Source organism: Anticarsia gemmatalis, chromosome 26 (assembly GCF_050436995.1).
Source record: "Anticarsia gemmatalis isolate Benzon Research Colony breed Stoneville strain chromosome 26, ilAntGemm2 primary, whole genome shotgun sequence".
Lineage (NCBI taxonomy): Eukaryota > Metazoa > Arthropoda > Insecta > Lepidoptera > Erebidae > Anticarsia > Anticarsia gemmatalis.
In genome coordinates this window covers 2,488,439-2,513,778 of record NC_134770.1, presented here as the reverse complement: position 1 = coordinate 2,513,778, position 25,340 = coordinate 2,488,439, and the positions used below count along the sequence as shown (strand labels likewise).

Below are 25,340 nucleotides of genomic sequence, written 5' to 3'. Positions count from 1 at the left end.
ATAATGACAGTGTAGTCTAGTTGTCTAAGCATGCACCACCTCACCTTCTCACACATTCCTCGCAGGATTTTATAGAAGACGAAGCAGCTAGAACAATTGAAATCGTCAAATAAAAAACAACTGACAGCTCTACATTACTGGCCTAAGAACAAGAAAATGGAAATTTCTCAAATTTTACCCAGTGTTTCAGTTTCTAATTTAGTTCAATGTCAAACTGAAAATATTTTTAATGAGATGCTGTTTGATAATACGCAGCACAATGGACTATTTGTCACACTCATCAGCATAAAACTACCAGTTTTTTGTAAGAAAAGCGCCTAGTCATCGTCTTTCACAAAACAGCTTCTGGTTTATGACCCCTATAAGGCTCTACATGTTTTTCATTATATTATTGTTTTAAATATTTAACCTTTTAACCAATCACGATTATATACCTTTAAAGTATATGCTTATATTGCGTACCATAATATTATAATGCTACGGGACTTAAACTCGATTGAAAAATAGGGTTAGGTTACCTTATTTGATTACCCTTTTTTAAAATCATTAACTAATGTACCACTAAGACACTACTTAATACCACTACGACGAAACGGTTTCAAATAATAAGGCATTGTAACCTTTTAATTTTTATCGTATTGAAGACTTGTTTTAGTTGTGACATGTTAATTGCAAGTTATAAAATTAAATTCATAATAAATAAAATATATTTCGTTCAATGTCATCTAGTATTTTTAAATCCCAGTAATAATTTTGATGTAAAATGTCTAGATCCATATTCTGATGTGCATTTACGCATAAACTACTAAATAGACGTATTGAACGCAACGATAGTTTAAAAACTTCATTTATACAAAGAAAACATTTACATTTCATTAAAAATAAAACCAAACTTATTGTGCGTCACAAAAATTGATCCAAAGGCATCAATCAATTACACATCGAAATAAATAAGTATAATAAATAAATCAAGAGAAAATATTTTCTTTTAAATCTCTCTCTCTCTCCCTCTCTTCCTGGCTATTCGTCCCATATGGTTGTGGGGTCAGTCTTCCTTACACCTTTCCTCCACTTCGCCCTATCCTTTCCTTTTAAATCTGTCGTAAAAAAAACTCTATCAATCCACAAAACAAACAATCTAACCACCAAATAGAACAGGTGTCAGATCAAACAACGACCAGATATCCGCTACACTAGTGGCCGCACCCTGCCGCGCTCCTCACATACCACTGTACCACAACAACGACTATTATGAATATTAAATGTCACCCCTCTATTGCTAGTGAGGGGACAGTGTCGATATCGATAATCTCATTTTTAATTATTAGCACGAGCGTTGCAAAAGAGCCAATGTTGATTTCAATACAATCAGCGTTAGAAATACACGGTCACATTTCCAAAAGTATTCCTATCAATGTAAGTAGTGAAATTACTAATGTACATATATACTTCTTAATCATGTTGCAACTGCTGGGTGTTCTTAAAACAATTCTCACACTAAGAATTAGAAAGAAAAAAAGAGAAGAAGAAAAGAGAAATAAATAATTACTATTATTTCTTCTCTTTGATTCTTACAGACCGTTAATTTGTTTGTCCTTTCACGCTAACTTACCCTGAGGAACGACAACACATACAATTTTAAAACAAGTAGTCATGTGTTGATCTTCGGTTAAAACCGTTTATACATGTATAAATACCATCACGCCTTTTCTACTCGAAAGCGCAGGCAAAGGTGAAAGCAATACCCACATTGAGCCCCTTTTACCTTCAGTCCGTATAATTTATAATAACTTGAACTGAGAACTTTTATAAATATCGATATCGACACAATATCACCATTTCACCACTTATACTGAGGTACACCACTAGGCGTCGGTAGCAAAGCCAGTGTACGTGATATTTACTCCACGGGTCGTCGGTAATGACGCTACACTATGCCGCGCGGCGTCGCTCCACATATGCCAACTTCTTTATTACACTCGCTACTCGCACTTGCGTGTAATTTGGATCGAAAGAAGTTATTACATGATTTATTTTTAACTAGCTGACCCGCGCAACTTCGCTTTCGTCCCATAAGTGAGAATGGGTGAAATTTTCCCCGTTTTTGTAACCTTTTTACTGGTACTCTGCTCCTATTGGTCGTAGCGTATATATAGCCTATAGCCTTCCTCGATAAATGGGCTATCTAACACTGAAATAATTTTTCAAATCGGATCAGTAGTACCTGAGATTAGCGCGTTCAAACAAACAAACAAACTCTTCAGCTTTATAATATTAGTATAGATTAGTATAGATATTTTATTAACCTACTATATTATATCTCTGCTAAAATTCATCAAAAATGGTCCGGCGGTTTAGCAGTATCAGGGTTATAGACAGACAAGTAGACGTTTTTATATTAATATGATTAAGACCTAAGTATTGATAAGGAATTTTTCTTCTTCTTTATTCCAAAAAAGTATAAAATTATCTGTTCATCTCTCACCTATTTTATTGCAAAAAGCTTACAATTTAATTGCTTTGCAGCAACACTAGTATAAATCCCGGCGTTGTTCGCCAAATGGTCATACTCGAGCAATTTCACGCTTGCACAACAGGGGTCACAAGACCACCGCGCTAGAGCGAGAGGTCCGACACTTAAGTATGAAGCAAGAAAGAGATAAAAGTATATTATGAACAAATGTTTGTTATTAGTGGTTTTACTTTCAATATAGTATTTCGAGTGTACATATGGGATGTTTTTGAAAAGGAAAAAAGGATTTTTTGTTTTTGAGAGCAGGTGGTCTAATTTTGAATAAAAATGTATAATTAATAATGTTTATAATATTGAGGTTTTACTTACCGGGTTGTAGATAATATCTATACTAATCTATACTAATATTATAAAGCTGAAGTTTGTTTGATTGTTTGTTTGTTTGAACGCGCTAATCTCAGGAACTACTGGTCCGATTTGAAAAATTCTCTCAGTGTTACATAGTGCATTTATCGAGGAAGGCTATAGGCTATATTTCATCACGCTACGACCAATAGGAGCGGAGTACCAGTAAAAAACGTAACAAAAACGGGAAAAATTATGACCCATTCTCTCTTATATGACGCAAGCGAAGTTGCGCGGGTCAGCTAGTAGAGAATAATTAGGTAGACCACACAACAAGTTCCTACTAGTTGTGAAATTCAAAAGGCTCGTAAAAGTTAGATTTCGGCGTGACATGAATCAAATAGTTATGAAACTGCATCTCTGTGCCAAATAGACGGAGTCTGGCCACGGAAAATCACGACCAGACGTTTAGTAATTACTTTTTGGAGTTATTTTAGCAACCAGACAAGTAACTCCATGGCGTAGCGCAGTGGCTTAGGTCGCCACGCCTCTACTGTTGCGTCGAGAGGTCGTGGGTTCGATTCCCACCCGGAACAATTATTTGTGCGATCCACAAATAATTGTTTCGAGTCTGGTTGTATTTTGTGTCAGTTGTTTGTTTGTTTGTAAAAGTTCCCGCGACACAAGAGTAATTCATAGTGCAGGAGATATGTTTTTTAAAAATAAAGAAGAAATAAACGCAGCCTGGTCACGGGAAATCTCGAGCCAGACAAATAAGTAACCCCTGGTTTCTAAATTTAACGGTAGTTTATCTATTCAATGGCTTTTTTATATGAGTTTTGACACTATCGAATAGATAAATTACCGCTAAATGTACTTCAGAAACCAAGGCTAAGTTATCTTTAAGTACGTGACCTTGCCAACCGTCCTTGTATCTTAGAGGTCAACAAATAACTAATTTTATAGCTCAAAAACATCACAAATAAAATCTCTGCGGTTTGTATCCATAACTCTTGCCATTATTAAAAATAGTGAATTGTTTAAAAGAATGCTGCGCTCTTCCGGTCGTTGGTCGTAAATGTTTAGTATGTTGGCAACAATGACAGAATGTGACCTTTTTGTAAGACGAGTGTTATGGTGGCTGGGTTTGATCCTGATTCATTTTATTAGATTTAGTTTTGGAAATAGCTTTATATTATTTTTAGTATTTCTCAGGTATACCGCCATCTATGTATCTGACCGATTAGAGAACCGAAACGGGAACGAAACTACTATTAGTATAGATTAAGTATAGATTTCAGGAATGTCATTATACTTACATACATTAAATGATGCCTTCAGGAGTATGCATGGACCAAAGAACACCACTTGGTACGATCCTTACAAACTTTCCTTGCCTCATTCACATACATACATCTTGTCATATAGGACCGCCGGCTACGAGTAGATACTACGCACCTGACCTTCTTCAAGGATATCGCAACGATATGATCTGTGTGTCTTGATGTCATGATTAGAAGCTAAAATAAAATAAATAATTTCGCTACGGTACTCTTTAATACAAAAATGAACACCATGTTAGGACATCGCCATGTTTGTACAAAACTGTCAAATACACCGTATACTTTATGTTTTCTTGATTCGCTTCAGAAAGTTTCTGTAACAATAATATTTTTTTATTTATTATTGAGCTCCAATTGTACTCTCATTTCAGTAAGACAGTGATGGCTATGATTTACATTTAAGGCAACGGTTATTTCAACTTTCTTATTCAATAACACAACATTTAGCAGAATATAGAAAAAATACCTGGAAAATGCAGCCAATCGGATGCTTATTTTACTACGATCTCTAACAGCACTAAATTTAAAAACTAACAAACTACGAGTATTGTCAATATCAGGATTTTCTCTTTAAATAATTTGGAGAGTTATTTTTGTTTGGGATTTAAAAAAATAAATAAAAATAAATAAACGTAATGAAACTTACTCAACCACATTCTTCAACTCTGGCGCCTCGCACAGGTTGTTGTGACCAAGACCGAGCCCCTTCTCGAACTCGTGGAACACCACCGGCGCGTCTCCGGGACCACGGGATGATGATATTGTCTCGTGCAACTGAAACCACGAATAATAAATAGTAGGTAGGTACCTATGTATGTTTTGAAAAATTGTAAAAAGTATTAAATTTGTGTAATGAGCACGAGTATCTGTTCTGAGCCTGATTGTTAATTTATTCATATGAGTATTTATTTACAAGTTTATAAGTATGTTTATCAGTTATTTGTTTACCATAATGCAAGCTCTGTTTAGTTTGTAATCAAATGACCGTGTGTGAGTTGTCCAATGGCTATTTACTTATTATATAAATACTTTTTTGTGATCATTTCGAAATACCTAATAATACTCTTAGTACCTAAGTTTCAGTGGATTTAAGCTGCATGATTGTGTTAAATAATAATTATGACCATGGGGATTACAGCGAAGACAAATTTTAATGTGTGTTAGCCAAAGGGGAAAAAGTCAAAACATCCTCAATTTACAGGAAGCATATTTTAACCCGGCATTTGAAGGTGACGTTACCTTAACAGCCAGTCCAAAGGGCACGATCTTGTCTCCCTTAGAGTGCAGCATCAGTATGGGCAGCTGCGGGACCCGGCGGAGGTACTCGTCCGTGTTGAACGCGTACTCCGAGGACGCGGTGAACGGCTTCACGAACGTGTCCTTGTAGTACGGCAGCCAGGACACCAGCTGACAACAGGAGGGGGGAATATTGAACTTTGGGACAACTGTTTAAGTTCTAGTGTGTGGTTGCTGCGCGTGATCTTGGATTTAAAGCCCGATGTTAGCATTTTTGGACTTTTTTGGTAACCATTAATAATGTCCTTGCAGATATCCGACTAAGGTGGTCAATTTCATTGAAACTAGCTAACGGTGCAGGACTTTGTTTCTAGCTACTGTCAAAATGTGGGTCAACAATGCACAGGTACCCTTTCTATTCTTTAGCTTTCATAACCCGGTGGGACGGATAACCGACACGAACAGTGAAAGGTCAGGCGCAGCTCCGACGGCTTTACCTTGGAAAACGGATGGCTCTCAATCTCATCCATGAGGTTGTTGAAGGGTGCTTCCAACACGACGGCGTCAGGCAGCGGCAGCGGCGGCCTGCCCTGCTCCTCACACAGCTGAGCCAGATGTGCCGACATATTGGCTGCTACTGCCGTGCCTGAAACACAACATGGTTCACACACATACATAGGTATTCATAAAATCATAAACTTTTCCCAAGAGTAGGAAGTTAGGAGTTAGGACAACACATTTACATACATGCATACATATTAATAAAATCACGCCTTTTTCCCAGGAGTAGGGAGTTAGGAGTAGACCAGAGGATGATTCTTTGGCGTTGCTACAGTCCTTTCTAAATTATTTTGCTTCATTTAAATCCATACATCATGTCATACACGACAACATATCTACATACATAATGGAACCAAGGCCTAAAAGAAGACAAGGAGTAAGTAACGTGGGTGTAGTAGTAGGGTGACAAAAAGTTAATCTTTTCTATATAATCGTATGTCTATCAAAATACGATAGCACGAGAATAAGCTCCTATATAAAATTAGCATGTTACGAAATTACCTAAAGAGTGTCCCCACACGATGACAGTAGGTCTGTTCTCCTCGTTCAATGAGTCGTGGAGCCAGCCGTACACTGCCAGTGCATCCTCCACCACTCCTCTCTCTGTAGGCCTGATGCGGGTGGAGTCTCCATATCCTGGAATGAGGCAATCATTTCACACATCATTTTTGTTACCTATTTCAATTGGGTGTTTGTTGCAAATTCATTATTGATATTTTCAATGCGGAAATAACATGTAGTAGGTTAATAGCAATTAAAAAAAATTCGTTATGTCCAGTCCGTGTAGTCGTTAATTCCGAATATTCTGATCTAAATAACTGTTTACCTCTATAATCAAATGTGATGACATGGAAATTTAATTCTTGGAAAACTTTGTACATTTGGAGTCGATGTGGCGACGCACGATGGTTGGAATTACCTGAAATTATAAAAAAAAAGTGACATTACTCTCTAAATTGTCTAATAAAATAAAATTTTAAATCCCGTCCTTGGCGAAAGTTCACCAAGGAAAATAGTACAAGAATAAAACAGCGCCTGTTGTTTTTACAAGAGCAATCATACTTTCGTGCATTTTGTTGCTATGTTAAATCTAACAGGCGCTACACATAATTCTCTACTTACCGTGACAGTACAATACAACTGTATTCTGTGTCCTCTTTAATTCATCGTGAAGTCTAGTGTCTACTGTCATATAGTCCCTGATCACGAACACATCACGAAACATTGAACATGGGACTATATGCCATGCACCTGAAAGCACAGATAATTATTGTCGATAATACACAAATAGATTAACGATAGGCAAAAAGAACGTATTTCATCGATAGTCTTTTTAAGAACTTAAAGATAGGTTCCTTCACAGAACCCATCACAGATTGGGTACAGATTGGAAAGAGCTATTTGTAGCTATAAATAAAGTTTTAAAATCTACTGACTTTTAATTTTGATGGCTTCATGATTAAATTTTGCATTGCAAGTTTTGTAACAAACATTACAGAGTTTAATCCTTAAACCAATTAACCCAGCTAGGTAGTTGTTTAATTAAATTACCTATTTTGATAGGGCAGTTGTCTGCATTCGAGTGGAACTCAATACTGAAGTTTCTGCCGCCTACAACATTACAACTCGACGGATTCTCGTAGTCTAAATTCCTTGGATAATTTACTAGAAACAGACAAAACAATTAAACAGAATACCAAACTATTGGCCACCATTACTAAAACTTCCAAAAGTGACACAATTAGAAGTAGACTAATTCATAAAATTAAGAAAGTAATGGAGAATATAGGATCTAAACAGAAATAAAAGAATAGCGCCTGATAGAAAAGTGGCCGCAAAATACAACTTACAATGATTGCTAAAACTTTTTGATCAGGCGTTTTTATTTTATCAGAGTAAAATCAAACTTAAAAATACTTACTACAATTGGAAAATACCATTTTTCTTTGAACTGCCTTACTGTACTTAAATACTAGAGGCAGTACAGCTACCTGTACCACCAGGATGCTGGCCGTCAGCGAGGCGCCTGTCAGTAATATCGTCCTGCGAGATGATTGTAGGGAGATTACCTTTGTTATTGTATTTAATTGTCTTTACCTATGAAAATGCTGTATCAATTTCGAATAGCCTTTACTGCTAGAAAACTACACTATACCCCGTTATTTATTTATTACATCATCTTTTCATCATCATCATCATCATCACACAGTTATTTAGTAGATGTCCCACGAAACTACCGACGCTGTTTGTCTGTAGACTGTAGGATCGAAAATTATGTTAATATTAACTATTCTTTTCCTATGAATGTAAGGTGGGTAGAAGATATTTAATTGAATTGTACTTACTCTATAACCATTTTGATAAGGAGCTAATCTATATTCCAATATTTTGTTCGCCACCTTTTTGTACATTTTCCAATATTTATATTTTTTTTAGCATATTTCTATCATTTTATAATAAAATTAAAAGACCTTGCTAATTTAGAAGATATGACATTTTATATGAATTTTGACAAAAGGATTTTTTTCCTCTAAATAGAATAAAATATGGGATGTGCTGCCAGCCTTTTGGGCACGTTCCCAGTCGACAAAGTGAAAATAGGAAAATTGTTTTATTTATTTAACGTTCCATAATAACATTTATTTTACAGAAATGTGGTGATTACTTAGATGATGATGATAATTAATTATACACAATAACATACATATATGTCGCCATGCATGCAAAAATCAATGGCAGGAATAGTTAGCATTTTGAATATAATTATAAATTAGATTACGTACATATGTACGTGGGACATTAATATGATACATTGATTAATTGTAGTTAAGGCACAGAATAAGTAATAGTATCTACGGCTAAGGTCTAATGGTGGCTGTGGTTCCTTTTATAATATTTATTTTTATAAACTTTAGTTTGATTTGATATAGCATCAGAATTATAAACTAGCAACTAGAAGTTATTTGCAAGAGTTGAACCACCTCCAACTAAAACAAGCGTATAAGTATAATTAGAATGCGTACCTATGTCTTTTCCGATAATTTACATAAACTTTATTACAAAATTTATTGTTAAAACATGCGTCCCTGAAATAGGCAAAATTTACCCATTAGTAGGTAAAATTACGCACTATTTGACTTTATAATATTGTGATAAGACGTTTAAATAAAAGGGCATAGCATAGTTACAAGACAGTCTGTAGAAAAATATGGGTGCCGTCCGTTCCGACAAACAACTTCGACAATTTCGCTACATCTTATGGAACGAATTGTAGGTCCACTTAAAAGAATTGCAGGGCGCGACGGCAAGGGCTACTGCAAGCAGCTAAACGTGGATTTATTTAGTAGAAAAATACCTTTTTTTTGGTTATTCAGGGGGGCTTGCCCTGAAATTCCGATCGATTATCTAGGGGTTCACGGACTGGAAAAGATAAATAAATGCTGACCAAGAGAGTAATGTGTCTTATAGGACGATATTTTAACAGAGAGTATCAATCAACAACAATCAACCTTCTAGAATAATGGGCATAATCATTCTTCTTTTCCTTGAAATCCCCTCTTTTTAATTCTGAGAACTGAAGACTTAAATAGAATAGGTTTTGTAAATTTTCTTTTTTACTTTTTATAAACTGTAATTGAGTCAAATAGATAAATAGAGCAATTTATGCGTCACTTATCATAGAAGTTTTTTACATATGATATTGTATCGTGTTACTTTGGTATAAGGTTCGTAATTGTACAGCCAATTAAAATAGCATACAGGCAATATGCCTTAGAACCGGTATTTTTTTTAATTCAAGTAGACCATTTGTATTTTTACCGTTATATCATTCATGAAGTTTCTATGTTTTTATACAGGAGAATACAATAAAAACAGACTTATTTTTAAGAGTTCTTATGTCTCTAAAATCATAATAATTACACTAGCAGACAGTGCTTGCCTTCTATATATTGTAGGTATATCAGCTTAGCCTTTCTTCCAACCTATGTTGGAGTCGGCTTCCAGTCTCACCGGATGCAGCTGAATACCAGTGTTTTACAGGGAACGACTGCCTATCTGACCTCCACAACCCAGTTAACTGGGTTATAACACGATACCCTTCGGTAAGACTGGTTGTCAGACTTTCAAGTTTCTGACTACCATACTGTTAACGACTGTCAAAGATCTTAGAAAATGACAGACGGGACCCAAAATATTGGCTTAATTACGTTATTCTACAGTTCAATAACTTTCTATTCTCTTCTTCTTCTTTTCTTTCTTTCAGTATTTCAGCAATAAAGTAGCGGTATGAAATGCTGTTTTGCGGGTCATTGATGTTATAAATTCAGAATTTTGTATCCTTTGCAAATCTTTCATACAAGGCTCTCTACAAAGTTGTTGTATTACAATTTTCATGTTATTTAAAACTGAATGTAAAAAAATGCACGTAAAACGTCCCCTGTATATAATAAAGAATTAGAATACATAGATAACAATGCACGTATATAAAGGCACAGTGCAGTGAAGTTAGAACAAGCAAGGAACAAGTCACGATGAGGTTGTACATATTTATGTTATTGGTGTTCACTCTGGTCGCCTTGGTGAGTACTTTTTACTAATTTTAATAACTTTTTCACTACTGCTGTCCTCTAACTATAATGCCGTTACCTACAAAAACAATTTTGTAGATAACGGCATTTTGTTTCGAGATATTCGCGAAAAAGCGCGAGAAAAGAAATATGCAATGCTGTTTCCAGATGCTGCTAAAGTTATTTCAAATCGCAGTTTCTAGATAGTTACGAAACAGCATTGCATATTTCTTTTCTCGCGCCTTTTTATCGAATATCTCGAAACATTGCTTTTGTAGATAACGGCATTATAGTTAGAGGACGGCACTGGACAAAGGCCTGTCTGTCAAAGGTCGGAATGACGGGTTAGCCTTAAGCCCACAATGTCGGCTTACCACGGATTCAAGGCTCCTTAAATTAGGAGTCCCAGCTATCGCTTTCGAAGATCTTCGATAGTCATTACTACTCGTTACCTGTGGTCTGTACCTCGATTCTCTTTCACTATCGACTACCGACAACCGGCTAGCTATCAAAATTTTGACATTTAGAATGTACTGCCAAAATATTTCCTACGACGCCCGTCAGAGGTGCTGATCAAATTTTCAAACAAAATTTCTCGATGACAGGTCGGTTGTCGGTAGTCGATAGTAGTAGAGAATGGAACTACAGAAGTTTAAAAGTCTGACAACCAGTCTTACCGAGGCATACCGTGTTATAACTGGGTTGTGGAGGTTCGATAGGCAGTTGCTCCATGTAAAATACTGGTATTCACCTGCATCCGGTGAGACTGGAAGCCGACTCCAACATAGTTGGAAGAAAGTTTAAGGCTAGGTTGATAATGAGAATATTTCTCAATGATAGCCAACAGTTTGGTGACGTGCTCTTGAATTGAGAATAGTGGGAGTGCTTCATACCCCTCTGCCTACACCTTTGGATATAACAGGCATGATATTATGCATGTAAACGGGTCTCTAGAGTTTGATAGCACGAATAGAAAAATGGGTACAAATTGAGAATATTTACATAATTATTGATAATGAAACACAATTTAATTAAGTAGGTTTTGTTTTATTATCTGCCAATTGTGGTTTTTATAATTAAAAAGAAACTGAGGTATTCTCGGTCTGTAAGAATATTGTTTTGTTCTGTTTGGAAAATTAACCCTCAAATAATGAAAAAGGGGTAGCGTAATGCATACAATAAGGCACTAGAGGTCTCGGGTTCGATACTGGGCAAAGTGCTATTGGTTCTTACAATAAGTATTAGACTATATTGGTGTCGGCTTCCAGTCTCACCGGATGCAGCTGAAATACCAGTGTTTTACATAGAACGCCTGCCTATCTGACCTCCGCAACCCAGTTACCTGGGATATAACACGATACCCTTCGGTGAGACTGGTTGTCAGACTTTCAAGCTTCTGACTACTGTTAACGGGACCCACAATTTAACTTGCCTTCCGAAACACAGAGGAACTCGATGTGTGAGATGGTCACGCACCCACAGAACAACTTCGACAAGTGTGGCTTAAGGCTGTGGCTCAGAGATCGATCCGCGCGGCTGTCGTTAACTAAACCACGAGTTCTCAACCTCATATTGCACTGTGGTTCAAATAAAACTTTGGAAAATAAAATATGGAACACACACATCGTATTTTATTTTTCATAGACTCCCATCAAATATTTGACTTGAAATTTCAGACGGCGCAGTCACGCTGTGGCTGTCGGCGCAAGGCTGCTGGTAGTGGGAGTGGAGGTGGTGGGAACCACACAGTTAGTGGTGATGGAGGAGCAGGAAATAATACTGGGGGTGGAAAAGAAGAAGGGGGTGGAAAAGGAGAAGGAGGTGGTAAAGGAGAAGGGGGTGGCGGAGGAGAAGGGGGCGGCAAAGGAGAGGGGGGCGGCAAAGGGGGTGACAAAGGAGAAGGGGGCGGCCAAGGGGGTGATAAAGGAGAAGGGGGTGACAAAGGACAAGGGGGCGGCGAAGGGGGTGGTAAAGGAGAAGGGGGCGGTGAAGGGGGTGGTAAAGGAGAAGGGGGCGGTGACGGAGAAGGGGGTGGCAAAGGAGATGGATCTGGAGGTAGCGGTGACAAGGGGAGTGGTGATAAGGGAGGCGGCCATAAAGCTGGTGATAAGCCAGGCGGTGGAGGAAAAAAGCCGATTCCCAAAAGTAGTAGTAAGTAAAGTTATTTAATATTTAAGTTTGTCGGTAAGCTTTTGATAAGGGTGATATACAGGAACTACTGGCAATGCTTCCTACCGATGACTTGAGGGAGGAGGCTTGTGCCCCTTAGAAGATGGAAAAGTGAATATCTAATGATGATATTGCTCGGCGGTTCAGCCTACTGCTGGACAAACTGGTGGTATATTCTTTGATATTTAGATACTGTTTGTTTTCGTAAGTATTGATATTTTTTAACTGGAATATGAGGTCTTGATATTTTACAAAATACATTTTTGAAAAACACTAGACTAACAACTTAGAGAGCCTAGTATGCGAGGTTCGCGGCTGGCGGAGGTATCTATACAATACTCAGAATTAAATTGATCAGCGACCTTGCATGGACCCTGCAGGTCGCAGCTGACGGTAGCCTGTTTGATACAGTTACGTCAGCTACCATATTTTGGAAATACCCAGAGTTATTGACTAAGTGGTCAGACTTTTTTTAAAGACAACTCCCGTACTAAGAGTTCTTCTTGTGTCTGAGACTTACATACAAACAACTATTTGTGGACCACACAAATAATTTTTCCCACGGGAATCGATCCCACGATCGATCGAAGCAACGGTAGCACTGTGGCGACCACTGCGCCAAGGAGGCAGATCATACCACAAAATATACGATAATGTTTTTTTCAGTTGCAGACGTGGATGTGAAAGTGGAAGCAGTGACTGTCAAAGTTAGCGCATAGTTGATAAAAACGTTGTAGTCTTCATCAAAAATTGTCTTAATTAAATAGAACTTATTTAAAAATCGTCGTCCATTTTGGTTTTTTGTTTGACCCTATTCATTCCTTACGTTTGATTTTGTTATACCAAATTAATTTACGTTAAAATGTGTGTGATTCTATCGAGTGTTAATTTTTTTTTCCAATTAAATATTTATATTTTGCTGAATAGAATGTTTAAATGTTAGAAGGTTTAAAAACACTAACGTATTATTGAAAATAAATTGTTATAAGATCAAAATTATTTAATTTTATTATGCAAAACCTAATATTTGAATCATCAAATATTTTTTTTGACTACCACTTAGTAAAAAGTTCCTACATCAATAACAACAACGCACAAGACTTCAATTACTTATGTTTGAATAAGTTACTCTTCCAAAATCTAAACACATAATTGACTTCTTTATGCCTGTCTCTGGAATCAAACCAACAATCTAATTTAGATATCTTTTATTTTCAGACACTAATGTGAACGTGCTGAGTCCCAACGCATCTTTTACTATTCCTTTCTCGCTTGTTTAATAAAATTATAATAATATAGACGTATTTTCAAGCAAACATCCAAAATGTAATTAAAGTGTAATAAATTGTCATCATTAGTTATTGTCATTTTATTTTCCAAACACGAGTTTTTAAGACTATCGAGACTATTACCTCTCAGCTCCCAATCTTGGCCATGTTTGGTAAAAATAAACTTGTACAATAGATTTATTATCCTCATATTCCGCGACTCGATACGGGAACCGACTCTTTGCCATATTACTCGATTAGGGAATTAACTCCACCACATTTTACTCGATTCTTGAATCTTCTCTTAGCTAATGATATATTTTTCATTATTTTCAGATACAACTGTAAATGTGCTGAGTCCTAACACAGATTTCCAGATTCCATTTTCACTAATCGGTGCAGGAGGATAGGAAATAAATAGGTTTAGGCAATGGACTTTTCAAAAAACGTGGCGTCCATACTTGTATGATATCGTTGTAAAATAAATTATCTAGCATCAAAAATGTTATTTTATTTCATGTAAAACACCCCAATTTTGTATCAACTATTTCAGGAAATTCTACGACTGTAAAGTATTTTGAGATAAGATAATCGTATAATTTTATAGTTTAGTTTAGGTCATAAATTGATTAAGATGGTCAAAGTTAACTGCGAGTTCAAAGGATAGCTAGTAGAAATTCTGGACCACACTATTACACCATACATTCCATACCCATCTTCAAGTGAAACTAACTCCTTTAAGTAGCTAACTAAACTTATGAAATACTATGAATGTGTAGCGTTTTAGTCATATATCTCAGGGCGATAAAATAATAAAGGAGTTTCACCACTTGTAAGCTGTGGGTAAACTATCCTAGGCTTGTGGGCCTTTTATAGTAGTGTCCTTTTCGCTACCCATATAGACGGATAGGTCCTTGAGGCAGAATTGTGTGAAGTCGCCACGGCTTCATATAATATAGGCTCGACGCGGCGCACTCCGAGCGGCATCGTCGAAGCACGAAGTTACGACTTAAGAGTTTATTTTAAAGGAGTTTAGGTAAGTTAACCACTAACCATACGACAAATGAATCTTTTTCTTATCGTATTTCGGTTAGTGGTCAACCTAGTGTCAAAGTTGTTCAAGCCTAAAGGCCTTTGATGTAGCTTAATATCTATACTAATATTATAAAGCTGAAGAGTTAGTTTGTTTGTTTGTTGGAACGCACTAATCTCAGGAACTACTGGAGCGATTTGAAAAATTCTTTCAGTGTTAGATAGCCTATTTATCGAGGAAGGCTATCACGCTAGGAACAATAGGAGCAGAGTATCAGGAAAAAATGTTACAAAAATGGGGAAAAATTTTGACCCATTCCCTCTTATGTGACGCGAGTGAAGTTGCGCGAGTCTGTTATATAATATAATTGACAACAACCGGGACCGACTTTATACGTGTCCTCCGAAGCACGGTGGCACCCAGCTCGAATTACCACTATGCGGTCACCCATCCATGGAATGACTGCGCCAAAGTTTGCTTAATCCACAGACCGTTTACCGACCGGTGAGCGTAACTGGCTATGAGCGCCTTGGACGAATGAATAAGTTATTTTTAAACAGAAGAGACTTTGTTAATATTTTAAAATGACGTTATTTTAGTTTTACTACACTGATATTATTAACTTCGCTGTTACTTAAAGAAAAGCAGTATTTGTGTACATGGCGTAAAGATCGAAATTGATTGACACTTCAGAATTTTCTTGTACAATTATTCGACTGCACCGATAACTTTTGAATTAAATTCTAAAATTAAACACAGTCTATCATAATGGCTATGACATTATTATACATATAGGAGGTGTAACTAATTTTGAGAGAGAAACTCGTGGCTTAATTAACAACAGACGCGCGGATCGATCTCTGAAGTTAAGGGTGACTGCCCATCATCGGTACTCCACAACCCGGTTACCTGGGTTATAACACGATACTCTTCGATAAGACTGGTTGTCAGACTTTCAAGCACCGATTTCTATTTACGATTGTCAGAAATCTTTGAAATAACAGCCGGGACCCACAATATAACGTGCCTTCCGAAACACGGAGAAACTTTACCGTGTGTAGCGGCCTTTCTATACACATAACTTCGAAAATTTATTCGTGTGTTGCCTCGGGTACGTACCCTTGATGACCACCGTTGTGTGGGAGGAGCAACTTAAACTAGAAACAACAAGTAAAAAAATTAAAGAAATTCGATTTTAACCAAATACCTCTTTTTCAAAAACTTGCAAATACTTCTCGCCAGTACAAAAACAGATATATTAGATTTCGTACATTAAGTTTTAAGCTACCCTGTATAATATCACCTATAATGAAAGTGAATAGTGCACAGAGATAGCCAATAATTGGATAGTGCACAAGTATAAATAGACACAAATAATTACTTCAAACGTAATTAGTTTCAACTGACTCACAATGAAGTGGTTATCGCTAGTTGTCTTGATCCTTGCGCTGGTCGCAGTGGTAAGTGTTTCTTTATTTATTTTAGTTGAATATTCTTTATTATTATGAGCATTGATAGCCGAGTGGTTTAAGTTGACACCTCCCACGCAAGTGGTCGCAGGTTCGAACCCAAGGCAACACACCAATGACTTTTCGAAGTTATGTGAGTATTAGAAATAATAATCACATGCTCCAACGTTGAAGGAAAACATCGTGAGGAATGCCTAAAATTTGTTTAATACATTTATTGAGGGCATGCACAGTCCCCAACCCGCACTTGGCCAGCGTGGTGGACTCAAGGCAACCCTCCCTCATTACGGGAGGAGACCCTTGCCCAGCAGTGGGACAGTAATGGGTTAAATTTATATTCTTTATAGGCAAATAAAGCAAGGGAAGTTTGTAAGCATTGTATAAAGTGGCGTACTTTGGCCTCTGCCTACACCTATGAAAATAAGGCTGTGATTTGGTATACATATTGACGGGATATTATGTATGTATTTGTGTATTCTTTACACAATTAGTGCTTATTCGTACCCAGAGTGCTGGAATAACTCTTACCTTCCTTCTTGGAAGAGACGATTATCCAGCAATTAGAGAGCAAAGTCGATTTCAAGAATCTACAATCGGCTTCGTCCCCTATTTCATGACAAAAGTTGTGTTTCTTCGTATCTGTGGATGCTAAATATCTGAATGATGAATACATTTTTACGTGTAAATACATTGTGAATCGCAGTCCAAAGATGTTTATGTGTGCTGATATTTCCTAAAAAAAATGTTTGTATAACAAACATTGTTTTCAGACCATGCAACGTCCACATAGAGGTCAATGTAGATGCAAGACTGGCAAACTAAACGGTTGTAGTAGCAAGGGTGGAAGCAATGACAGTTACAAGGGTGGAAGCGAAAGTGTAGGTAAAAGTGGTAGAGGGAAGTGTGGAATGATGAATGATGGCAATAAGGGAGACGACAAGGGAGGAATGGAGACGAGTGAAGATAAAAGTGGTAAAAATCATACGTTGGAAGTGGATAATCATGCAATGGGTGGAAATAAAGATGGAATAGAGGGTGGGGATGAACATGGAACGACGGGTGAAGATGAACATGGAACTTTTGGTGGGGATGAACATGGCACATCAGGTGGGGATGAACAGGGAACATCAGGTGGGGATGAACATGGAACATCAGGTGGAGACGAACATGGAACAACGAGTGGAGATGAACATGGAACGACGGGTGGGGATGAACATGGATCGACGGGTGGGGATGAACATGGAGCGACGGGTGGGGATGAACATGGAGCGACGGGTGGGGATGAACATGGAACGACGGGTGGAGATGAACATGGAACGACGGGTGGAGACGAACATGGAACGACGAGTGGGGAAGAACATGGAACAACGGGGGGAGATGAACATGGAACGACGGGTGGGGATGAACATGGAGCGACGGGTGGGGATGAACATGGAGCGACGGGTGGAGACGAACATGGAACGACGAGTGGGGATGAACATGGAACAACGGGGGGAGATGAACATGGAACGACGGGTGGGGATAAAAGTGGCAAAGACGACGATACAAAAAGCGGAAGCGATGACAAAAAGGGTAAATAAACATGAAATCTAATGGATTATTGTGAGAAATAAACTGCTGTATATTTGTTTGTATTTCTTCTACGGAATGTAAAAAACTTAAAAGTAACTAATTTGGTGATACTATGATAGATCTTAGCTTATTTTAAATTCTGCAAAAATTTGTCAAATAACTTATTTCTGTAAAAAAAACTTAGTTTTTCAACTAATCAAGTGTTCTTTACTATTCATATTTATATGTCAAAAATTTGCTGAGGAAAAAGACCGTGTCTACTTACTTATACTTTAGAAATTATTTTAAAACCAATAAAATACGTTCCATTATTAATAAACTATTTGTTGTTTAAACTGGATGCTTCATTTCTTACCTAAACATTCTCGCAATTAATGGTAACTCATTCTTCTTAGTAAAAGAGAAAATACAACTTTCCTTTTTCCATATTGTGTCTATTAGCAATTGGAAAACAGTCATTCTTAGTAAGAGGAGAAAATACTTAGAAAGAGAGCCTTTGACTGTTTGAAAATTAAATTTCAAATATTGCATAAAAAACGTAACTTAAGGTTAAAAAAAGAATACGTTTATCGTCTAGTAAGTAAATTATATATTTATATAAGCTAACAAATTGCTGTCCATCAATTTAGAAGGCTGGAATCTGGCACGGTTCTTACAGTCCTTGAAGACCAGGTAATACGCTGACCGTAGGGTCCAGAACATCCACGTTCACATCACCTTGAACAAATAATAATAAGTTTAATAAGTTTTATATCAATCCGGTGATTGTCCTTGGGTGCACTTTATAGTGTGCACAGGGATAATCACACCATTGTGACATTATACATTATTGAAATATCAAAGCAGTCGAAAAGGGCCACTACGTGTTGGCTTCGGCCCCACGCACGCCTTCCAAAAATCCTGGATTCCATAGTCCCGAGATGTGGTAAAGTTTAATACAATATGTTGAATGCAGGCTCTTGCGGAGATAGAATTATGACAATATTTATCATACACTAGCTGTCACTTTATCTGTTGGAAAGGTTATCCCAAACTTATACAAACGCTGTGAAAATAAAATTAGTAAAAATAGTAAAAAGAAACAATAATTTAGAGTAAAAATTATAAATTACCACTTTTAGGTTTAGGTTTGGCGCTGCCACCGCTTCCGCTACCGCTACCACCTTTCATGCCACTCTCGCTTCCACCCTTGCCACCGCTTCCGCTCCCGCCGCCGCCTCCGCTTCCGCCGCCGCTTCCGCTACCGCTGCCGATACCACTGCCGGAGCCGCCTCCGCTACCGCTGCCGCCACCGCTTCCGCCCTTTCCCCCGCTGGCCATGCCGCCTCCGCTCCCGCTACCGCCTTGCATACCACTATTACCACCGCTCATACCACCCTTGCGACGACAACCGCATTTGGCTTGAAGGGTCTGTGAACACACAAATATAGTAATAATTCATTTATTTATATTCTATCGCTCTGTGGCTCGGTCGGTAGCTTATCCGACTGCGGATCACGCGGTCTCCGGCCTGATAGACGCTGAATTCAGCAAAGTACCGTTGCTCATCTCTCATTCATAACCAAAACCCATTAATATCCCACTGCTGGGGCTCCTCCCGTAATGAGGGAGGGGTTAGGCCTTGAGTTCACCACGCTGGCCAAGTGCGGATTGTGGACTTTGCATACCTTCAAGAACTGTTCTAAAGAACTCTCAGGTATGCAAGGTTGCATCACGATGTTTTCCTTCACCGTTGAAACAAGTGATAATTATTTCTAATACACACATAACTTCGAAAAAAGCACTTGCGTGGGAGGTACCAAACCTACACAATATGCTCACATATTTCATGAAAATCGGTCAAGCCGTTACGGAGGAGTACGGGAACGAAGTTACATTGTGACACGAGAATGCGGTAGCAAAGCTAGGACCAAAAAATATCAACAAAGTAAAAAATATTAAGCTAAAAAGTATATTCTTACCACAGCGACCAATGTAAGTAGTAGGAAAGTAAAGATGATTCCTCTCATTGTGTTGTAGTTAGTTGTATTACAAACTGAACAGAACTGTCCTAATACTGCGATACTATACCTATTTATACCTAGTCCTATCATCGTATGTTAATTTATTTATATTATAATGAACATTATTCAGTATTTAATGTCGTTCGTAGGCAATTGAGTTTATCGGTCGGTTAGTGATCAGTGAAAGTAGTTTTAACTCATGTTTTGTAGATAGTTAACCCTTTAGTTTCTCGCTGAAAGTTTCTTAGCTAGCGTAAAGGATTTTAAACTTGTAAACATAAACTTTAAAACTTTTAAACTTAATATATTTTTTTTAAATATTTTTGTAACTGTCGAGACAAGGTTTTATGTTATCGATGGGATCAAAATTAAGATGGGAATGGAATGAACTGTATAAAGTATATTTTAGTACTATACTCGGACGAAGCCGGGCCAGTCTAAATTTCGCTAATTTTCGATAAAAATATTGCTGGAAGCTAGGTTTTTTACACAGCTCTACTTCTCATTTACTATTGAAAGTGTTTTTTTTATAACCATTTACTGACCAACTGCTGGGCATGGGTTTAAATAATGTTTGGAGCCTGAAAAAATGAACGTTGGAGATATAGACCAAACTGACTTTCACCTACGATTTCGCCCGCTAAAATATTTCCTGGCAAAAATTTTTTTGGTAATCCAGGCTATAAACTATCAATATACGGAATTTAATAAAAAACCGTATTGTTATTTAGGCGTGATTGAGTAACAAATATCCAAAAATTCAAGTATATTAACTTTTGCATTTACCTATAAATAATATAAGTTAGAACATGGAACTGGTGGTTGTAAAGGAGTGGATGAATGGATGTACAGATTAGAAAAGAGATAAATACATAGAAGTAAAATAGATTTATTCTATTCGTTCACATAATAAATTAGGTACACATTCATACTTGCATACCTAACTTTATTTAGGTATTTCATTTCGTTACGTCCATTTCGTTTCGTCGTACATTTCGTTACAGGGTGTGGTTGCCAGCTACTAGCCGGCTGACACTTCGACCACTATTGATCCTTTGTATCACCCATCATTAGGGAGTTAAATAACGATTGACGTGGTATGGGTGGTCGTTAAGTGGAATTTGAGCTAAGCGTCTCGCTGCTTCAGGAGGCACAGCATAAATCGGTCCCGGTTGTTGTCAATTAAGATAACAATTGTTTAGTTGTGTCAAAAAACTTTTTGGCGGCTTTAACAGCTTTGACATGAGTACTCCTCAGGTCGTTTGTTGTCTATAGCCATCCATCAAATTAAAGGAATTATTTGTAAAATTTTATTTGTTGGTTGATATTTATCAAGTAACTGACGCTCCAAACAGCTGATATCTAACAGCTTTATCGATATTACTTAACTAGTTATTATTTTCTTTTCTACCTTAACCTTAAGTGACTGCCTCTCTATAATGCGACCACGGTGCAGACGTCTCGGGTTCAAATTCCGTGTCGAGGCAAAAAGTTTTGTCAGGGTTTTCTGTTAAGAATTTCTCAGGAATTGCACTGAGTTAGGAAATTGAGGTCTTAGACTTCCATGTCTTGAGAAGTACATAAAGCCGTCAGCCCTGCGCCTGAACTCTCACTGGTCGTGTCGGTTTCGCCGCCCCACCGGACTTTGAAAGTGGGATTAGAGGGTGTACCTGTGTATTGTGCACACACTTTGGACACTATAAACTAGTATAAACAGAGTATTACACAGCTGGCTGGCTTGAATGAAACTGGCCAGCGCGCCAAAGCCGTACTTACATTATTTAATCTTTAAGTAATTGGTTCAGCTGTAACTGCTAGAAATTTAGAGACGGTTTCCATTCCATTTTTTAGAAAGTATGTATTCTTTATTCGTAACTCCTTACACCATCGATATTTGTAATAGAAAATTGGCTTTAAAAAGCTTGGCGATTTAAGAGTGACCCAGTTTAGCCAGCTCCTTTCATCGGCTCTACCAACCTTCCATACTACTTCTTAACTGTAACTTCGACACTCATAAATGTCAGTATTTTACACCCAGGACTTGGTTTTAGACGCTAAAAGAACGAAAATCATGTAAAATTGAAGAATATAGTTTTTCTTAGAATATCAGTTACCCACAGCAGGCCTGTACAGATACAGCTAGCTTTTAATGGAAGAACACCAAATTACTAATTTATTATAATCTAGAATCAAGATAGATCGTGCATGCAAAGACCCTTCACTAAGTTACAAACTGTAGTGATCGATTACATTTGAAATATATGTACTTACTTAGGTATAGTGTCGACAGGGCATTTAAAACGCAAACTAATTATTTGAACTAAAGAACATAAAAAGAGTACGTTTTGAAATTAGTTTGAAGTCAAATTATATTCAATCAACCTATTATACTAAACATAGAATCTCTATATCTTCCAAATTTATTCTTAAGGTAAATAAAATGCGGGTATTTTGATATCTATTTTATTGTACTTAAGGGTAGGTATTTATCTAAGGTCATTTATCGCTGTACATCAGTTTAGAAGGCTGGAATCTCACTCGGTGCTTACAATCCTTGCAAACTGTCCAATACGCTGATTGTAGGGTCCAGAACACCCACGTTCACGTCTCCTAGAAGAAAAAAATATAATTAACAATGTGTGGAACCTCTAGACCAGTTATTTATTCTGTGGTGAAGCATAAACCCAGCAGTTCAGCTTCAATTGGTATAGACGTACACCATCCGTTCGTCATTGAGAGTTTAAACTTTCACACTTTCATTCGAAGTTAGGTATGTGTTGTATAGGTACGAAAGTTACTAATGTTAATGTTATTGCGGGTTCGATTCCACCCCGGACAAATATTTGTGTGATGTGCACGAGTAACACGAGCCTGGTTATTAATGTATCTATGTGAGTATGTATTTAGAAGCATATTATAATTTAAGTGTAAACTAAGAACTACATACCTCCACTTTTAGGTTTAGGAGTGGCACTGCCCCTGCTTCCGCTTCCACTGCCGCTACCGCCCATGCCCCCGCTTCCGCTTCCGCTGCCGCTACCGCCCTTGCCACCACTACCGCTGCCGCTGCCACTACCACCTTTCATGCCACTGTCGCTTCCTCCCATGCCTCCACTGCCGCTGCCGCCCCCGCCCCCGCTTCCGCCCTTTCCACCGCTGGCCATGCCACCTCCGCTTCCGCTCCCGCCTTGCATACCACCATTACCACCGCTCATACCACCCTTGCGACGACAACCACATTTTGCCTGTAGGGTCTGTAAACACAAACAATTATACTGATAGTTTAACTACAAATAAAATGTATGATTTTCATTAACCATCTTTCGAATCGTGAATCGGTTTGTGTCGCGGAAACTTTAACAAACAATAAATAAAAAGTATATCATGATAGGAAATATATGTGGATCGATAAAAAATAAATATTTGGCTCGTGTCGGAAGAAAACTTACGACCCACTGACGCAATGATAGTGGCCTGACAATTTAATCACTGTGCCACGGGAAAGTCCATTTGCTTTTTTTAATGACGATAGGGACTTTGCATCCCCTTAGGAACTGTTTAAAAAACTCTCAGACATGCAAAGCTTTGTCACATATTTTCCTATAATGACATAATATACCAACAACATGAGAAAATGTCTAAATATTTTAAAGAAAATAAACAACTGATCCATCTTACCACAGCGACCAATGTAAGTAGTAGGAAAGTAAAGATGATTCCTCTCATTGTGTTGTAGTTAGTTGTATTACAAACTGAACAGAACTGTTCTCATACTGCGATACTATACCTATATATACCTAGGCCTATCATCTTATGTTAATTTATTTATATCATGATGAGCATTATTTGGTTCAAACGTCCTTTGTGATACAGGATGTTTTTCGTACTCATAGGCTTTTCGTCGATCAGTTGTTTCATGTAAAATACTGGTATTCAGCTGCATCCGGTGAGATTAATAATAAATATCATTGGACAGCTCACTCATGGTCATTTGATTCTAAACTAAGAAGAGCTTGTACTATGGTAACCAAACAACAGATAAACATACATGTATATATCTATGCCATCAAAAACATTCTGTAAAAAACCTCAAGTCTCGCCGTAAAAAGTTGTGAGATCTATATAATACCAAGTCGATTAATCTATTTAGTCTCTACTTAAAGGACCTTCTGTCTTAAGTTATTACGTATGTTATTATCATGCCAATTTTTAAAAAAATACCTCTAAAACAAATAGACCGACCTGGCCATCGCATGATTTGATTATTAGTATGTATCACACTACACAGCACGACGAGAAGTTAATGCTCCTGAAATGTTAATGGCAAATTTGTGTTTTCTTGCGATGACCAAGTCGATCTATTTGTTTTAAAGGTATTTTTTTTTTAAATTGGCATGATAATAACATACGTAATAACTTAAGACAGAAGGTCCTTTAAGTAGAGACTAAATAGATTAATCGACTTGGTATTATATAGATCTCACAACTTTTTACGGCGAGACTTGAGGTTTTTTACAGAATGTTTTTGATGGCATCTCACTTCTTTTTGTAGAGCGACCATAAGTCCAATTTGTATGGAAAGACGTTTTTTTTTCATAATTCAACATATTTTCCTATGGGAATGTTGTTCAGTTTCATGGGCTAAACACCCTCACCCACCCTATACCCCCTCTCGTTATGCCTCATGTAGTAGGTACCTATTTACACCTATTTATTTTTATTTTATTTTCTACAGTAATAATAATTCATTAACTGCAAATGTAACCTTGTAATCTTATACATTTATATGGGATTACAAAGTTATTGTTGCAGTTGGTGTATTTAGAAAACTGGACCGAAATTAGAAAATATTTAATTTTTCCCATGATTAAGACAGTAAACCCTATTTGTATTCTAAATTTTAAGCTTCTAAGTCTGCTCGAAGTACCTTAGACTTTTGATGATCGGTGAGTCAGTGAGTCAGTGAATCAGTGAGTGACAAAAATCAAAATTTTAACAAGTTGTCATTCTTAAACTACTGGTTCGAATTGACTGAAATTTTAAATATACCGTGTTTATACAATGACTGATTAGTTGCTGAAAATCCAGGCTTCTTGTTTTATCCACAAAGAAATTATGGGGGGGTCAAAAATAGCCCGAATTGCTTCGAGAAAAGGATGTTACGGCCGTGCCGCTTTTTTTTTGCTCGACTTGCGGGGGCACTTCCGTGCCCCCAGAAATACATACTTGTACAAATACATTAACATCCCGGCTCAGAACAGATACTCGTGCTCATCACACAAAGATTTGTCCCGGGTGGG

The 25,340-nt window shown here is 37.4% G+C and overlaps 3 protein-coding genes and 1 long non-coding RNA gene across 4 annotated transcripts; 2 read left to right on the top strand and 2 right to left on the bottom strand.

Moving 5' to 3' along the window:
• Positions 1-4,356: 4,356 nt before the first annotated feature.
• LOC142984306 (lysophosphatidylserine lipase ABHD12-like) lies at positions 4,357-8,452 on the bottom strand. Its single transcript, XM_076131825.1, has 10 exons — positions 8,304-8,452; positions 7,880-8,001; positions 7,510-7,623; positions 7,081-7,209; positions 6,785-6,877; positions 6,460-6,594; positions 5,895-6,043; positions 5,401-5,568; positions 4,808-4,935; positions 4,357-4,475 (listed from the first exon to the last, which is right to left on the bottom strand). The coding sequence occupies exons 1-10, from the start codon at positions 8,312-8,314 to the stop codon at positions 4,445-4,447; spliced, it is 1,080 nt and encodes a 359-aa protein (XP_075987940.1). The 5' UTR covers positions 8,315-8,452; the 3' UTR covers positions 4,357-4,444.
• A 4,079-nt stretch (positions 8,453-12,531) lies between these two features.
• LOC142984229 (uncharacterized) lies at positions 12,532-13,478 on the top strand. Its single transcript, XR_012960138.1, has 2 exons — positions 12,532-12,677; positions 13,362-13,478. It is a non-coding gene; the product is annotated as an uncharacterized LOC142984229 (long non-coding RNA).
• A 2,926-nt stretch (positions 13,479-16,404) lies between these two features.
• On the top strand, positions 16,405-18,045 carry LOC142984068 (uncharacterized). Its single transcript, XM_076131379.1, has 2 exons — positions 16,405-16,456; positions 17,236-18,045. Exons 1-2 carry the CDS (start codon positions 16,409-16,411, stop codon positions 18,043-18,045), a joined length of 858 nt encoding a protein of 285 aa, XP_075987494.1. The 5' UTR covers positions 16,405-16,408.
• A 570-nt stretch (positions 18,046-18,615) lies between these two features.
• On the bottom strand, positions 18,616-20,068 carry LOC142984329 (uncharacterized). The gene is made up of 3 exons (XM_076131855.1): positions 19,999-20,068; positions 19,150-19,447; positions 18,616-18,754 (listed from the first exon to the last, which is right to left on the bottom strand). Exons 1-3 carry the CDS (start codon positions 20,044-20,046, stop codon positions 18,690-18,692), a joined length of 411 nt encoding a protein of 136 aa, XP_075987970.1. The 5' UTR covers positions 20,047-20,068; the 3' UTR covers positions 18,616-18,689.
• Positions 20,069-25,340: the final 5,272 nt, after the last annotated feature.